General features: G+C 42.4%; 1 protein-coding gene across 3 annotated transcripts; it reads right to left on the minus strand.

Moving 5' to 3' along the window:
- Nucleotides 1-434: 434 nt before the first annotated feature.
- smad5 (SMAD family member 5) lies at nucleotides 435-13,380 on the minus strand. 3 transcript variants are annotated; one of them, XM_078261142.1, is made up of 7 exons: nucleotides 13,143-13,380; nucleotides 9,067-10,041; nucleotides 7,416-7,709; nucleotides 6,180-6,287; nucleotides 1,985-2,206; nucleotides 1,613-1,869; nucleotides 435-1,501 (listed from the first exon to the last, which is right to left on the minus strand). In XM_078261142.1, the coding sequence occupies exons 2-7, from the start codon at nucleotides 9,467-9,469 to the stop codon at nucleotides 1,358-1,360; spliced, it is 1,428 nt and encodes a 475-aa protein (XP_078117268.1). In that variant the 5' UTR covers nucleotides 9,470-10,041; nucleotides 13,143-13,380; the 3' UTR covers nucleotides 435-1,357. The 3 variants fall into 3 exon arrangements, with proteins under 3 accessions (XP_078117268.1, XP_078117267.1, XP_078117269.1); XM_078261141.1 differs by lacking the exon at nucleotides 13,143-13,380 and adding an exon at nucleotides 12,609-12,762; XM_078261143.1 differs by lacking the exon at nucleotides 13,143-13,380 and adding an exon at nucleotides 12,381-12,540.
- Between the last annotated feature and the right edge of the window lie 4,683 nt (nucleotides 13,381-18,063).

The following is an 18,063-nucleotide window of genomic DNA, read 5'->3' on the forward strand; positions in this document are numbered from 1 at the left end:
TGATTTTTAGAATAGAACACTTGATCTTTTGATCATGAATGTGTAATCCTCCACACAGCGGGTTCATCTCATTTGAATTAGAGGACTTTAAACTCAGTCCCGACAAGCAGTTTTGTGACCGTTTTGCCTTTCGTGATTTAGTTTTCCATTGCAACCAATATGTTTTTCATTAATTGTATTTCAATACCATAACACTATTATTGTAAGCCGCTGTAGTAGCTTTACAGCAAAAAGAAATGAGCTGTAGGCTTCATATTTTCCAGTCACTAAAATTCACTGTCCTTGTTTGCTGTGGTGCTTTTTGGGTTTGCCATGGCGACATTTTATCCATCCTGATTCAACACATTTCCACACTGTTCATGAACATTACGATGCATTTCCCTTTGCATCTTGCCAAGTATTACTAGAATAGACAGAAAAAAAATTAACAACCATTGTTACCAAATAACCTGTTTATTTCATTGAGCTAATTAAGTAAATTATTTATCAACATAATGCCTTGGTACCCACGCCAAAATGTAATATGCCTCCACAAAAATCCATGAGTGCACAATATTGTTAATACAGTGAGTATGGAAAATACAGTCACTCTTACTTGAACTCGAGAGTACAAACAAGAATCAATAATGATGATGTCCATTGTCTGATTATATCATAAATGACTACTTCTATTGCAATAGGTGTAACATTCACAATGTTGTTAGCTTATGGCATGTTAAACTTGTTCAGTGATTGATCTCCCATAACAAAATCAGGTGGGCATACATAACCTTCTGAAAAGGCAGTAGCTCAGTGTTCATTTCTAGCAGTAGAAACTATAAAAAGAAAGCATTTGTTATATCGGAGTCTAATGGTAAACATAATCGTGTCTATATCTTAATTGTAAATATCTGACGTGAAGTGGTCAGTAAAATTCCAATTCGTCTGTCGGACATAAGGCAGAATAGTGAAACAGTTCTGCTACATTAAAAACTACACATACAGAGGAATAAAAACATTTGAGAAAACAATAAAAACTTAACATTTGACAGATTCAAGCTTGACAATGGAGCCCTCTTTTCTTGCAGGTGTTGTAGCATTGTCAAGCAGTAGTGTGTCCATGTCAGTACTGCCCCTTGGGCATTACTTATTCCTCTCTTTCTCCAGGTATCTGCTTATAACGTTTTTTCAACAACTCATTCCGGCTGTTGTTGAATTTCCAGCCAGAGTCAATATCCCTTCCCAAAGTTAAGTGTAAACAGTTCAGCCATTAAGACCACCTTAAATTATAAATCACAGAGGGGGGAGAAAGAAAAAGTAAAATAAAAAAAATAAAATAAAAAAAAAAAGTCTCCCAACCTCCCACCCAAGTCCATCATTAGGACACAGAGGAGATTGGGTTGAGAGGTGAACCCATTTGTGTTAGCACCTTGTCCAGCCACTGGAGGGGCCCATGCAGGTGCACCTCGATCCAGCAGGGGGTGCTGGTGACGTCCTGTCGGTGATACTCGGCTCCCCAGCCCTGCAAGTTGGCAGAATAAAATGTAATAACACGGATTATGACGTTCGCCTCTTGTTAAAAGAAAAGGATGAGACATGTATGTATCTTCTACTTAGTGCATGAAGGCCTTACCTTGACAAAGCTCATCCTAATGGTGCACATCTTGGTAAGCTCATAGACGGCCTCAAAGCCATGGTTGACTGACTGGGCCAGCAGCTGGGCAAACTCCTGGTTGTTAAAAATCTTGAGGCTACATCCACTGGGGATCTTGCAGACCGTGGTGGGGTGGAAGCCGTGGTGGTAATTACAGTTTCGGCTCTGGACAAAAATGCTGGTGTCACTGAGGCACTCTGCGTATACCTCCCCTCCCACATAGTACAGGTGCACTCCTGGTTAACAGAGACAGACAACTGATGGTCAGGACATTCAAACCACAGCTCTGCAAGAACAACATGTACACGTGATCAACCTTCCGGCGCCGCTGCGTGCGACGGTCAGGCGTACCTTTGCCGATGTGTCTGCGGGTGTTCTCGATCGTGGAGTTGCGGTTGACGTTGGACAGCAGTCCGAGGCAGAAGCGGTTCTTGTTGTTTGAAGGGTCAGTGAAGCCATCCACCAGGACGCTGGTTGACGAGGCGTGGTAGGCCTCGCCTACTCGATTGTTAAGTTCATAGTAGACAATAGAGCACCAGTGGCTTGGCTCCTCGTACTCCACTGGTTGCACATCTGGGAAATTGCACAACAGGTCAGATAAAAACAGGCGGGTCATAAACTTAGCTGACATCATCACACACACACACACACACACACACACACAACTCAAGGCCGCGGGCCAAATCCGGTCCCTTGCAGATTTAGATCTGGCCCGTATGTCAATTTGGGTCTACAATAAATTTTGGCCCGCCTAGTTTTGCACCAAACCAAAAACACAGGAAAGTGTTTTTTAAACTGCAATTACCTGACATTCAAAGAAAAATATGGCAGATTGGACGATTCTGAGACTCAGAAATTCCCCCAGAAGCAGAGAGTTTCCATATTCAGGCTGTGAAACAGGTTGTTGTTATCAGTTTTGCTTGATTTGCTAAATTCTATGATGGCTAAGGAACTCTTTTGATGACTTTCGTAGGGCTTTATGTCAATAGAAAGCGTACAAAAATGTCAGAAAAAGCAACAAATTTACAAAAATGTGACAAATGTCTGAGAAAACCACAAAACTGTTCTAGAAGGTATAAGGAATTGATTAAGATGTATGGTACAAAGCAATACAGTTTTAGTTACACAGAATTAATTTAGGCAGCATGGGAGTATCAGCTCCAGGTGGATCTCGGCAGACCTCGGTTGCTCTGAGCTCCATGTGCTGGTGCCATGGAGGGAAGCCAACAACGTTCATCTAAACACACTGCCCAATGTAATGACGCGAAAGACAGAGGCCCTAACTTTGTGCTGCAAAAAGAATGAATGCTCTAGGGTTTTTATTTTAGATTGTTTTGTACAGGATCATGAAAACAATCTCCTGCGGCCATCACGGGGAAATACTCATCGACATATATAGAATGGACCAACAGATCCTGTTGCTCTGGACGGAGACCAGTGAAGGATATTAGAAGCACTTTTCTGGTGATGGCTGAGCGTTACTGCGCAGCCTCCAACTGAGAGAGACGATGTAAATGTGACGTGAGCAACCTGTCTGAAAGTTGGAAGTCTTCTGGTAGCTGTGCCAAGAGAAATCTCAATCATTCCAAATCTTGCAGAGACGGAGAGCGTAGGTATATGTAAGGAGATAACATAGGCTAATTATTGATCACTAAAATGCTAGTTAATGCGGTAATTCCTCTACTATGCGACAGTAAGTCGCGTGGTTATGACACAATCGTTAGCCTATTGTTATAAAAACGTCTGCTACGGAGCCATAACGTGAGATACAAGGTAATGGATCCGTTTATACATTGTTGTGTTTCTTTAGAAATAAACAATGGACAAATAGAGTCTTTAAACGCTTCAGATGTAAAGTTATTCGCTGTCAAAGTGGCGCCAAAATGAATGGCAGTCAATGGGATGCTAACGGGAGGTGATGGCTTGGTAGCATCAAAATGGCGCCATAGGAGCTACGCGGTCCGAGGAGAAGCTTACCCCCTTGGAAATACTACATCCCCACCGCTAGTTATCAGCCCGCTTTGGACCGAATGTCACGTAACGTAATAACGTCGTCACGAGCGTAACACCTAATGACGCAAAAGACAGAAGCCTTAGCTTTCTGCTGCAAAAAAAATAAATGCTCTAGCTGTTATGGTTTTTATTTTATATCAAAAACAGGATCATGTAAACGCCCTCCCCAGCTGCCGGCAGGAGGTCCGTTCTCTAAGGGTTAACACTAATTGTTATGGAAAGTATTTCATACAGTGGAAAGATAATTTAATTAAAACATAATCACATCCCTAAACCATATTGTACAAGCTTTTCAATTTGTATTTTGACTTTAGTAGTTATTGTTATTTAGCTCAACTGCACAGGGCACTGCACTCTCTCCTCAGATACTATACAAATACAAGATTCCATAAGAATATTAGGTTCATAATTGTATTTAGAGGTTGTACCAGAATAGGTTTACATGGTTTAATTTTCAAAAAAAAACATCCTGTGTGTTAAGCTCTCTGTTTTAGCTACAGAGTGAGACCTCTCACTTCTGTTCCATCTTTGTTGGGAGTCGCACATGCTCAGTAGCTAGGTAAGGACTACTAGCCAGTCAGAAGCAGAGTATGAGGGCGTGCCCTGACAGTAGCTAGGTAAGGACTACTAGCCAGTCAGAAGCAGAGTATGAGGGCGTGCTACGCTAGCAGCTAGGCGAGCATTATAACGTGTGTTACAAAGTGACCACGTTTGTCTCTGAAGTAAAGGCTGGACTACAATAGAGCTGTTTGGAGCAGTTTGTGAACAGTGTTTTCTGTTGGAGATGGTAAGTCCCTTTGGGGTGGACTTTGGGCTTTTTCACTTTGTACACCTATAATGTGCACAAAAAAGATATATAACACAATAAAGGAAAGGGGAAAAAGCCAAAAAGCATAATATGAGCACTTTCAGACAGCAGCATTAAAATGTAACTCCCGCATTATTCTTAATTAGACCACTGCAGTGGTGCAGCGTGAATGCCACCACAGAGCACAAGAAAAACAAAATAGGACAGTCCACTGAAAATCCGCCCCTGTCAGGTAAGTGCATTCAGTTGCACCAACACGTATGTCGAGATGGAGGGGAATATTTTTACATCAACTTTCCTGAGTAGACAAATTGTGCATCAAAAGGGGCTGTACTCAATATTCAGAAAAAAAGTGTGTCTAGGATTGCCTCCACACGGCTCTCACCCTTCTGTTTCCCAACTCGTCAAATGCCATTGCTTTGTCACGGCCGTCTGTGCGTGACTGGATGGAGTGCAGAGCAGAAACTCCAATTTCATTCACACAAAGCTCAAGTTTGAGGCATGCAAGAGCCCGTCTTTGTGTTACTGCAGCGCAGGCAGTACACGCAGATGAACGCCACCCACCCTCCCTCCAAGCCACCGGTGCCTGTCATCCGGAGGACTTACTGCTGGCGGAGCTCTGGGCACTGGCAGCATGGAGGATGCTGTTCATCTAATAAATCCAACCTTTTTTGGAGCGAGGGGTGAGCGATTTGAGTGAAGCGGGGTGAAACATGAGTCGAGTGTGGAGCGATATTGAGCAAAATGGCACTGAGTGGCCGAGCAGAGGGAACGAACAGCTCTTTGAGCGACAAGCGAAAATTCTTACCGATCACATGCTCTGGCACCAAGATGCACCCGCGGCCGGACAATCAGAACAGAGAAGCTCAGGATGCCATTACTCCACCATGTAAAGATATAGCAAATATTTGTTTACGGCTATATTAATGTTCTAGATATCAAGTACAGCGCCTTTAAGTATACTGTAAACTGCTGTGCAGAATCTTGGACTTCCATAAGCTGTTTCAAACTGTATATCAGGATTGGTATTTTGTCCTCAGTTTGGTCCTGCTGGTATTATTAGTGTAGTGCTATTGTCACTCTAAATTTGATCCGATTTCTTTATTTGAAAAAAGGAACAACGCACATTAATCTACATGAGCACGGAGTCCAAAATGAAAATGTGCCAGATTTAGCCATGCAGTCTAAAGGCCCTGACACACCAACCTGACGGCTGACCGTCGGCAGAAAAGGCAGTCGGGCTGATCAGTCGGCTCGCCGAGGTCTAATAAGTGCCTTGGAACACACCGAAGCGACGCTGACTTGAGCGTACGTTCTGCGCGTGCGCGAGACGTGATAAAAAATAAATAAATAATTAAAACCGGAAATGGTGAACGCGTCATGTGGGTCTGGCTTCTCCAGCTGACCGATAATGGCGGCTTGTTCGAAATACGATTTCGTATTTTACGAAAATAGTTCACTGAAAACATTTTAAGTGAGAAATAGACCACTATTAGCACTCCACCAATCAGATTAGTCATTGAGTCCGACTGCCCGCCCTCCGACTCAGCAAGCCAGGTCAGCCAAAATGAAGGCAGACGGCCCCTCTGACGGACGACGGCACGGAACACGTCAAACAGACTCGAGTCGCCGACCTCGCCAGACGGCCGATTATTGGGTTGGTGTGTCATGCAGTCTGCAGTCCCTAGCAGGTTGATTGTCACTCTAAATGTGTGCACTCCTCACCTCCTCTGGCCATGTTTGGTGGCACCAGGCTGCTGCTTGTTTCCATGGACTGGCTCTCCTGGCCCAGCTGCTCATCAGGGGGCATGTAGGCTGGGGGTGGGGTGTCAGCTGAGACATTAAGAGAGCAGTTAGTGAGGATGAGACCAGTTGTTGCTGCTGGCAAACACACACACACACACCTAGACTCAGACAATCATGACAGGATCTGTACCCGGAAATGGTGTCAAATTTCACATATTCCTCACTTGCTAAGCCACATGCTAACCGATTCCCGACAGAGATGCAATATGAGCTTTCCAAGCCCATATTGAGGCACACAGGGAAAACAACAATGCAGTAAACCCCTCTTAGATGGCAGTGAGGAAATGTCGATGATTAAGATGCTTGTGAACGAAGACAAATGCCATCAGGGCTTTTCAGCATAATAAAGCTCAAATCCTAAAATGCCATGAAAAACTTTTTCTGCCTGACTGCCTGCAGCCACCGGATGTGTCAGCAGATCTGGATGGGAGCAGAATAGAGCCCTAGTCACACACACAACACACACACACACACACACACACAAAATAGTCAAAGTATTTCTATCAAGACTATTGAACACGACCGAAAGGAATGATATTTCCTCATGTTAGAAGTATCTCATATGTCTCCAGTCCGTAACAACGAGACAGAAAGGTTGCCTGGCCCACTGAGTTAGTGCCTTGACAGCAGCCCTGGCTCTATTGGACACTGCTTAGCTGGCATTTCCTTTGTTCTCATTTAGGGGCGTAGCTCGATTTGGATGAATATAATAATGTGACCTGGTTAGAGTTCTGTTAAAACATTGTTTTATTGCTTAGTGATGAAGTGTATCATGCATGGGTTTAGACCATTAGTAATTATAAAGATGGAATTTTAGGACATACAGTAGTAAACAATTCATTATGTCAATGCTTCAATGTACTGCACCCACAATGTCCGTGGATTGGGAGTTTTGTAAATGATATGCATTTTACAAATGGATTTACCTGCATCTCTTATTTAAAAAAAAAGAAAAAAAAGAAAAAAAAAGTGTATTCTCACTTAATTATAAACACTTGATTTTCCTTCTTACATTACACAACTTAAAAAACAGAAACTCATCAGAGGCTAATGTTTTTTTAACAGTTAGCCTCTTGTTGGCTACTTGACAGCAATCCAAAAAAACAATAGTTTGGCATCTTCCCAGGGTCAGGCACATGAGTATATCTGGCGTACCTGGGAGCTGGAATGGACTGGAGGGCCCCGAGCTGGCAGGAGAGTTTGGATAAGTACCACTGCTGGCTGGAGAAGGGGGATACGGAGAGTTGGGAGAGATGGGAAAAGAACCGCCTCCACCTCCTCCAACGCCACTGCTGCTTCCGCCACCGCTGTGCGGCTGCTGAAATGACTCTGGAAAGGTGGCGTTCAGGGGCATGTGCGGCTCATTGTGGGTGAGGTTTCGGAACTGTACCAGCAAACTGTGCTGTGGGTTGAACTCGCTGTGCCGAGGTACCAGGACAGGAGGGAGCACTGGATGGTAGAAAAAAGGAGTCAGGGGAGGAAAATTAGTTAAGAGTTGAAAATTAATGAAACACACAGACAGAAAGGTATTTTCTTATCATCAAGAAAACAAATGGATCATTATGGTGTCTGGTATGGCTTTAACCAGAAAACCTATATGAAGTAGGGCTTTTGTTGTACTTAAACACGTTTCCTTGTTAATAATGTATAATTTCCATTACTAATAAAGGAAATGCGGCGAGTGTTGGAAAGACAAGCCCTTGATGGGCATGCTCTTGGAAAAGTAGCTGTAACTACTAAATATTTTCTTGATTCACCATTTGACCTATACCAAGTCAGAAAATTGCAAAAACAACCACCGCTTTATAATATCCTAAATATAATTTCTTTATACTTTATACAGCCAATATCAGTAGCAGTTCTTAGTTTCGTAAAACAAAAAAATACACATACTGTACAATCCCAACCCATGTCTTGAAACAGAATAACATAATTTACGGAACACTGCCAAACACCAACAGACCTTGGTAAAGATATAACCACAGAGGTCATCCACATTTGTTTTCATTTTCAACTTTGTCAACAACTGTGCCAAACTACCCAGTGAGCTTTGCTTTAAATGATATGACGTGCAGTCTTTCCTGACCGACATGTCGTCCATATCCTTGAACTGGTCAATAAAGAGCTGGCAATCCCAAACCATCCTTATATCAGAAAGGCTGTCCCCTCAGGGTCATCCGTGACTCTATGTGATGTGGTGTGTGATTGAGTGACAGAAAGAGAGAGAGACGGAGAGAAGGGATAGGGATAAGAAAGTGCTGGGAGTTTAGTCTGGAGCGGTTTATGCATTTAGTAAGCCTCTCTCTGATGCCACACCCTATCTGGAGTGCCTGAGGCATATAATCTAATAAGACTCCTAAAGAGCTAGTGATATTGATTTTCTGTGAAATGGAGGGGGCGGGTGGAACAGGCCTGTGAGATGACAGCCTCCTGACCTCTGTGGATTTGTTTACCAGCTCCACAGTTTACTCAGAGATCTAGCTACGGGATGTGCACAGCCCCACACTGGTCTAATCCTGTTTCATATTGTACATTACAAATTAACAGATTTGGTGATGACTGTGCCTTATTGAACACCCTTATACAAATTTGGAAAGGCAATGTGAATGGGACCACTTGCCACGCCATTAAAAATTACACATCTAAGTCATAAGAATGTCTTTGTTAAATATCTAGAGATAATTTAAAAGTAATTTATTTCGATTGGAAAAAGTGTTAAACATTAAGCTTTGAGTATCGAAAAAATAACCTGAAGGCAAGTCCATATACTTTGATTAGCTTATTTGGAGAAAGCGCGGGTACGTACCGGGACTCTCCACTCGCTTGTAGTGATATGGGTTGATGCAGACCTCCTTCTGTTTGGAGCCAAACGGGTACTCGCACACCTCCAGGGGCTTGAGCTCGTGGTGGGACTGGAGGTCTGGCCAGCGCCACACTCTGCAGTAGATTACATGAGGCAGACCTTTCCTGTGGGAAACCTGTAGCCGGCCATCCAGTGATCTTGGAATGGTTACACACTTGCTAGGCTGCCCGGGGCAGCTCAGAGCTTTCTCCAGGTCCTCCATGGCACCTTTCTTCTTCTTCAGCTTTTTCACGAGCGCATCCACTGCCTTTTCTGCCCATTTCTCCTCCTCGTCTCCCTGCTTCCAGCCGAGCAGGCGTTTGACTGCTGGGCTTGTGAAGGAGAAGAGACTGGACATGGAGGTCATGCTGGATGCTGCAGTGTAGCGTAAAAGGGAGGGCTTCTGTGGTGGCTGCACAATCCAGGGGGTCCAAAAGTCCCCTGCTGAGAACCTCCAATTAGCGTTAGTAGCCTTAAAAAACTGTGTTGGAACGCGTGGTCAACAAGAGAAACCACTTAGGTGTGTGAATGTGAGTGAGTGTGTATATGTGTGTGTGTGTGTGTGTGTGTGTGAAAGTATGAGAGGCCAACAGAGATGAGGGGTGGGGTTGGGGAGAGGAGAGGAGGCTTTAGCCTTGTCTGACCAAGGACAGGAAGCAGGGGAGGGAGGGGAGTCAGCAAGCAGGACGCAGCTGCTGCTGCTCAGGAAGGGCCCTGCAGCAAGCGGTCCGGAGTAGGGTCACCACCACTGATGGAGGGAGGGGGTGCAGGCTGCAGGAGCGGAGATCAGGACCTCTGTCAAACGGACAAGCTGCAGCAGGTCTCACCGGTGCAAGATGACAGGCTAAAAAATAAGGAAGACACTGCTTCTCAACAACAACAACTCCCAGCTCCTCTCCAACTGGTGCACAGTGCTCAGTGTTCTACTCCACCAGCCTTCTGCAAAACATAAAAGGAAGCAGATGTAAAGATTAGCAAAACACTTAACTTTGTTTGGCATTACGTATTTAGATAAATAAGCAAATATTCCAATATCACAATCAAAATACATTTCATCCAAATTTTAAATGAACCTCAGCACAGCATGTGACAAACAGGATGATTAAAAAGCCCTTTGTCCCCTTTTTGATCTGACACATCATTTCCATAAAGAGACTTTGCTGAAACTTGGATGATGCAATTCTCTGAAAAAGTGTCACATGTACAACTTGCAGACTGTCATAAATATGAAAACCCAATGAGAAACACTCTTCTGACCTTAAATTCAATTTAAATTAGAAATAAATAAATACATAAAGCTCCCTTTACTTACTGTTATCAGCCATTTTGGCATTGCACAACCATGAGTCAAAAAAAAAAAAAAAAAAAACATGATACTGAATCACCACTTTAAAAATTAATGTAGTATTGCTTCAGGATGTCTCTGATGATTGCCCCAACAAACTACTGTTTCCACCTACTAATGTAGAGATACTGAGTGCTTGAAACCATCTTGACACACAACTACACTAATGAAATGCTGTGATATCTGACACTTCTGCGTATGTCATGCAGCCCCAGCCCGAAGACAGTTCTAACACATGTAGCATGCAGCAGCAGCAGCTGTTTGGGGGCTTGTGAAACCTAGCCAAAAAGGATGTGACCACAAAGCAAAGAGCTGCTTCCTCCCTCATCCCATCTCTGCCCCGATACCTCCCTTCCAGCACACAGCTGTCCATCAGCACTGCACCCACTTCCACTACTTATTGTTCTACATGTTCTACATGAAAGCAGAGGGAAACCTCCTAAAGTAGAACACGTAGCGAGGCATACACACAAGTGATCAGTCTATACGTTTTTTTTCTGACAGTCACCAGCAGCTGTTTCCACATAGCCTGATCAGTCAGAGGATGTAGCCAGGACTCTATTAGACTGGATCGGCAGTGATTTATCACCAGTACACTGTAAAAAGTGATCAATAAATGCCAAATTGTAGATTTCAACATAAGGACATGTCCAATCTCCCTGAAACGAGCAGAAACAAATTATTTGATGGACATGTCGAGATATAACTTGCCCGAATGGGCTGAGCTGATTTGCATCTGAATGACTAACCCTTCAGATAAAGCTCTACAAAAGATCATCTCTACAAACTGATAACAGTGCGCACCGATAGCTCTTTGTGTTTTCACTTCCAATGACATCAAAAAGGCTGAAAATCAAATCGATCTTGACCAAACATATTTTTCTCAAAGCCGCATTTTGAAAGGTGGTTGGGGGGGGGGGGGGGTGGGGGGGAAGAACAGAACCCCCTGCTTTACTGATTATTGCCTAAATTAACTGTAACCATGCTTAAAGATGGTTTGTGATCTTACAAAAAGCATCAGTGGTTCCTCTTCAGAATTCCTCAGCACATGGATGATGTACATTTACAACAAAGACTTCGACCTACATACAGTATTTTGTATATTGAAACACAATGTTAAATCACGGTATACGACTATCGTCCAAAAGAACGGCATTGTTTTTTTTCTATTTCCCCATGCACAATGTTCATATAGTTTTAGTTTAACAGTTAGACTAGAGGCACTGGATACTTTTAACTGAAGTAACATGTCTGGAGACAGTTTTGGAAACTATACAAATTGGAAAAGAAGCAAACTGGAAGTGGTAAACAACAAAAATCATCCGAAATCGCTGTTATATTGGCCTGTGTAAGTGGTTGATTATCACAGTCTGATGGTCTCTTCCGAGTTAACGTTAAACTAATAAGTAATGCCGTCACTCTCGCTTTAACAAGACGTAACATTGAAAAACTCAAGAACAATACTTTGCTCTACTGTGTGCGATCTGCCTTCAATGCTTGACAAGTCTGAAGTACAGGGAACAGACAATATGGGAGACCATTCAGTTACGGTAAGCACCCCCCACCCAGAGAAAGAGAGAAATGAGATTCAGAAAAATCGAACGTTAGCGTTACACAAATCCCCATACAGTAGTAAAAATAGCTTTTAGCACCGCTCTAATTGAACTCTACCACAGAAATACGCACAGTCATAATATAACACCTTATTTTAGTAGTATTAGCTTTCCCTGGTATGTAGCAAGCTAATGTAAGTAACCTCGAGAAGTTGCTAACTAGCTTAGCAAACGTTAACAGAACACAATTTGTTTAGCTTAAATTTACAGTCAGGCACCTCATGACAAATAATTTATCCCTAGCGTTATCTAGTTTGAGAGTATAATGTTTCAGGACGTCGTTTTCTCTTTAAATGTGACTTTATGAGCTAGAGTTTTACCTCTTAACGGTAGGCAAAAGTTACTTCACCCTTCTTCCTCCTCTTCCTCCATTCCAGAAACTTTTTTAACTTCTCAAAACTAGCTAAGCTATGCTAGCTGTTAGCCCAGCCCTCCGAGGGGAAAGTGGCGAGCCTCTGCCCAGCGTACCCTGCTGATGTAGCTAGCTTACTGGAGTTCACTTCCACTCTTTTAATGAAACAAAATTCAATAACAGCTTAGTCACATACCTTTTAACAATGCACACAAGCCATGGCAATACGTTTTCTTTTTTACGTTTAGGGTGTAGTTCCTACTCTCTCAAATATTTCTCTCGTTTTCCACAGTTTCTTCCCTCCGTCTCCCCGTGCCATGTCCTCCAGATCCTGGACACAAGTAGCTAGACTGGGAGGCGGAGTGCATATCACTCCGCTTTACTGACAAACTAGTGCTCGCTTTCGTGTTACCGCTGAGGAGAATTCGGTTCTTACGGCCTAAAACGTACTACCATAACATAAGCTATAATAGCTCTTTTGTGTTTTTTTACAAAATCAGTACCATCAATGGCTAACTATTTGAAACATGAATTCGCTTTCCTCGCGCAGAGATAAGGGAATGTTCCTAGTGAACAAACTTTTTCCACCTTTGGCAGTTATAGCTAGATTATTACGCTCATAGGCGTCACACATAAAATTAGAAACTGTACCTCTAAACGAAATGAACATGAGTACTGGTCTATTTAAACACGTTATTGATGCTTCAGTGTACGAAGTTGCAATTCTTACGGTGGTCGTGCTGCGGCTCTGTAACGTCTCACAAGTTGCTGGCTCCACTCAGTCTGGAGCACTGCGGTTTGTTGTGTATTGTTGTCCTTTGTAGTCACTTGTTCACAGCTTTAACAGTCCCCGCGTTATTTTAAATGTAATTTATCTAAACAAACAAACTAATAATTACTAGTCCACACCCATTTCCGTAGACGAACCGCCGCTCTCTGGCAGGATAACGTTGGGAGTGCGGATTCTTCATTCAGTCTTCAGAATCAGATTCCAAATGAAATGCGTTGTCCATGTTCAACCACTAGAGGGCAACCTGCACCTAGTTTTGGGCAGTTGGAAGTATATTAACGAATATAACTGGCACAGTTGTTTTGTTTATTGACAATTAATCAATACACAATCAGTCAATATAATCCATCCATGCTCCCATCACATGCAGGCAGAGATGTAGGTGATTAAATGGCTAAACCAGACTTCCAATTCAATTAACTATTTTTTTTAGCGAGGTTATGTGCACTGACACATGAACATTTTGGTTGATTTTAATATCAATTTATTCTTATAAGTTATAACTTATCACGCTATAGAGCAGAATTATTCATCACAAGCAAAATAGTTTGTGAGATGTAGCCTAAAGTGCCATACATGTTAACTGCAACACTCAACATTTGCAATTTACAAACATTTGAAGACCTTGAGTTTACTGAGTTTACTTCTCACATCGCATCTATTAAGCCTATAATCATACTCATAGGCTGCCAGGTCAATTTTTTGATCCAGGAATTAGGAGTGGGTAAAGTTTACATCTCTGCCTCTCTGTCTACAAGTGTGTTGTCCTACTCAATTTTCTTTTAAATGTCCAAAATATCTTTCCATTACTATCTCCATTAGCAGAAGTAGACAGAAATGTTCAAATGCAAGGAGTTTTTATTTTATTTTTTATAACAGCAGAACAGAAGAGGTTGACAACCCCAATTCCACAGTGTTTCCACAATGTAGTTTACAGTTTACATTGACCTAATTCATGAACAACACATAGTGATGGTAAGCTGATTCTAGGAGTTGCACTTACATGTTCTTATGTCTCCTAATGCAAAGTATCTCATGCAAAAAAAAAACAAAAAAACCCTGGTATCAAGTAATCAAACATTTTATTCATTTATGAACACAAATCAATTACTATCTCCACTACATAATCGAAACGTTTCACAAGCACATATCTTGTCAAGCTGTTCAGTCTCTATTGGTCCTTATAAAGTTCATGTTATACATGTGCACAATCTAGTCTACTGTAGTTCTGTGACCTCCATCAATGGACAGGTGAGTGGATATTGTTTTTGTCCTTATCTAACAAAAGAAATCTTTAGCTTGCGGAACAACTACCAAATATCTGGCTGCAGTGTAATATAAAAATTATCGAACTGTTGCATTAACTGGTCATTGTTCTGGTCTCAAACTCCGCTCTCTTTGGGAAACAACAAACTTCGAGCTAGCATGCTACACGCTGAAAATGTCAAGTTTTGAAGAACATTTGGATCGTGCAACAAGTCAGGCCTGCTTGGTTCTTTCTGGGAATGATTGTAAAGATTTACAAAGAATATGTTTACGGCATTTCCTCTCTAACTGGGACGTTGTTGGGACCGATTGGTGGGATTGCTGTGGACGAAGTACACACGGCGATACACTGGTAAAAGCAAATGACATTTAACCATGTACTACTACTTCACTACTGCTACTTACTGTATCTTTAACAGATTAAACATATTAGTTATCTAACAATTTAAAGGTGCCCTGCCACACATATTCCATTACTTTGTGGTAATGTCTGAAGTTCTACTATGGACTCTGTAACATTTTTTGTGGGAAAAATGCCTTGGTTACCTTGTTTCAAGCCATTCTAGCGTGGTATAGAAAGCCTGCAGGAAGACTCAGCTCGATTTGTGCCAGTTCTCATTAATATTCAACAAGCTAAGCTGCTTGACTCTGATTGGCTAACAGCTAGCCAATGAGAGCCTGGCTATCAGCATCCTTTACCCAGCGCAACTGGGCGAGCTCATGAATAGTAATGAGCTCAGGCAACACCACGTCAAACTGACCAGCTTTTGTAATTGGCCTGATTTCTCCACTTATTTCTTTTCAGTGGCTAGAGCTGACAAAGAAGATAGCAGTTTATTTTCACATTCACGACATAACAAACACATATGGACCTATCATATTTCAAAAATACAAGTAAAAACGGTTTTGTGTGGCAGGGCACCTTTAAGTTAGCACATTCCTATTAAGTTGTTACATTATTAAAGTCAGTATCATGTTGTTACCCTTTTGAAGTGATAACCACTTTGTTAATAAATGATATGACATAATTGCATTATTACACAAATTTGGTAGGTTTGACTATTTTCAACTATAATTTTTGCTGCTTTGCAGTGCCAGTTTGTGATAAGAGACATATTTTAAATAAAAATGTATTACGTTTAGATGTAGTTTGAGTATTTTTTTTTGTCACACTTTTCTTTGACTGTTCAACCGTTTTCCTGTTCACAAAGGATTTTTTTTTACAGCAAAGCTTTACCAGACACACAGTGTTCAGAACAGCCAAGGAGTAACACTTTAATCATGTCAGGAAGTTGAGTCACTGCTGTATTTTAAACACAAAGCAGCAAAAGGGACATTTTAGTTACAGATGTTCAACAGCCCCATTCCTCCATCATGTACTGTAGCAACTAGCGACGCTTTCAAAGCCAGGTCAGACGGAGGACCATTGTGCATGATCTACAGAGTGCTCCACTAGGAGTGTAAAAGGTTTAAGAAGAAACGCAAATTTCAATGCTGGATGTATGTTGCTAGCCTCGTGAGACCGTCCTGATCTCGCGAGCTCCAGTTTTCCACTCGCAGATCAGTCTGGCATCTTGGGATAGAGAAAATTTGGAGCTGTTCGCCAAACGACCGACCAATCAGCGTTGGTTTTGAGGCGGGTTTAGGTGTGACGCAACAGTTGTTTAGACTGTTCAGTCTGAGCGTAGCTATCGCGCAAGTTTGATCTGAATTAGAAAGTATTCCTTCATTGAAAGAAGAGCAAAAAAACGGCACAGGAGGCTTTTCTCGGAGGAAAAGATGTTTTTGCTCTTCTTTAGAAGTGTACTGTGAAAACTTGGTGGGGATTGTCGTTGATGAGGTTCATGTCACATACAAATGGTAAGTTTAAAAACGTTAACGTTAGCTACGTTACCTAACTTAATTGTATGTTAAACGATGGCATTGGAAGAACCGCAAGGTCCTTGAAGCCAAACTAACGCTAGCTACACTAACTTAGCTAGCTTCGTTGATCTGATTGGTTGATTTGGCCCGTCTATCACCAACATAGATGCTGATAAACAGATGGTTTATCCAATCAGCTAACCAGTATTTTCGCCCCTTCCCAAAAGTTCTCCAACGGAAAGTTCCCAGATGGATATGCCGAGCAAATGCGAAGCAATCCATCTGGTGGAGTCAGGTTAGTATGTTGCTGGTCCAGCAAAAACTTGTGCTTCAGCCTTAAAAGGCCCCATATTATGCTAATGTTCAGGTTCCTACTACAACATGTTGACATGGTTTAATGTTGAAAAAACTGATTTTTTCTTTTCTTTTGTCTGTCTGAATATACCTGTATTCTAGCCTGACAAGGAACTCCCCATTGGCAAGGCTCAATCCGAGGGGCGGGATAAACGGTTGTCTTTCAAATTCCCTCTGCACGCAATAGGATAGCGCGACAACCAACCAGAGCAACTCTAGTTGATAGATTAAACCTTTGCCGTATCCGGTCAGCAAAACTCTGAACACATCTTCCTTTTTTAAGAATGACTTCAGTGCCGTTCTTTGTTCTTTTCTCAAAGAAAAGCTTAACTCCAAGTCTTCCAGAGTTGCGGCCAAAGCCGTTTCAAAACGCCGCTGTTCGCCAGCAGCAGCAGCCTGCCGTCATTATGTTAAGCCCGCCCACCGACTCTATACACGATGTGATTGGCCTGACCAGAGTTTGGTTTTTCCGGCTCGCAAGCCAACGGAGAGTTTCTAGACGACCCTGGCTGCAAGTTACATTTGCTGCCGCTAGGGTGCGTCTAGATTTCTAGGCTACCCTGTATTCACCCTCTGTCTGAAACGCTCCGGTTTAGCGCCTGTCTCTTTTAAGTGGTGGTAGGCAGGATCATTTCGCCGTTGTTGGGCAAAAATACCATAATAACCTTTCAGCACATTGTACTTTAAGTGATCTGAGAGAAAACACTTCTGCACTTCCTCTTGGCTCTGATTTCAGGCTTCAGAAAATCTAGCCCGTGACGGGAGACTTTGGACAGTCACAGGTCTTTTCAGAAAGAGAGTGTTCCTATTGGCTATTCTAAACATATCCACAGAGAGGGGAGAGGGAGAGCTGTAGGAAGAGGTCTCACTCTGCTTGAAATTCTAGCGTCGTTTTGCATTCTACCTCCTGCAGCGCTAAGCCCTCCAACTGAAAAAGCCCAGTCTGCTCTGATTGGGCAGCGTTTCCAGGTCTTCCGCATCTGCGCTGTATGCGTCTCTGCACAGTCATTGCAGCCGGGGAATGACTGTAACAGCACTGTAGCGGCACTTTCTACCTATATATAGTATAGCTGTGACATTGGCACCATTTCTGAATACGGGCTGTGTGCATTTCTCTGTGGATTGAGCGTTTTGATACTTTCACAGTATTTATATAGCACCTTGATCAGCTTTATATATTTTTAAAAACATGGACATCTCACTTTTTACAATATGGGACCTTTAAAATGAGTCAGTGCATCATTTTGTCCTTTCTTTGGTTTACTTGAAAGCATCAAATAGCACACTTTCACACAAAGCTAAAATTCAGTTGTGTAGTATGCCTTTACAGGTATAAATGCATTTAACAGAAATGAAGAGGGGTTTCTTGGTTGTTTGT

The sequence above is a fragment of the Sander vitreus genome, chromosome 10 (genome assembly GCF_031162955.1).
Source record: "Sander vitreus isolate 19-12246 chromosome 10, sanVit1, whole genome shotgun sequence".
Lineage (NCBI taxonomy): Eukaryota > Metazoa > Chordata > Actinopteri > Perciformes > Percidae > Sander > Sander vitreus.

Coding starts and splice junctions, on each gene's coding strand:
- smad5 (XM_078261142.1), bottom strand. CDS start 9,469: ATGACCTCCATGTCCAGTCTCTTCTCCTTCACAAGCCCAGCAGTCAAA. Junction 7,710..9,066: donor CAAGCGAGTGGAGAGTCCCG/GTACGTACCCGC, acceptor TCTACCATCCAG/TGCTCCCTCCTGTCCTGGTA. Junction 1,870..1,984: donor CCGCAGACACATCGGCAAAG/GTACGCCTGACC, acceptor TCTGTTAACCAG/GAGTGCACCTGTACTATGTG.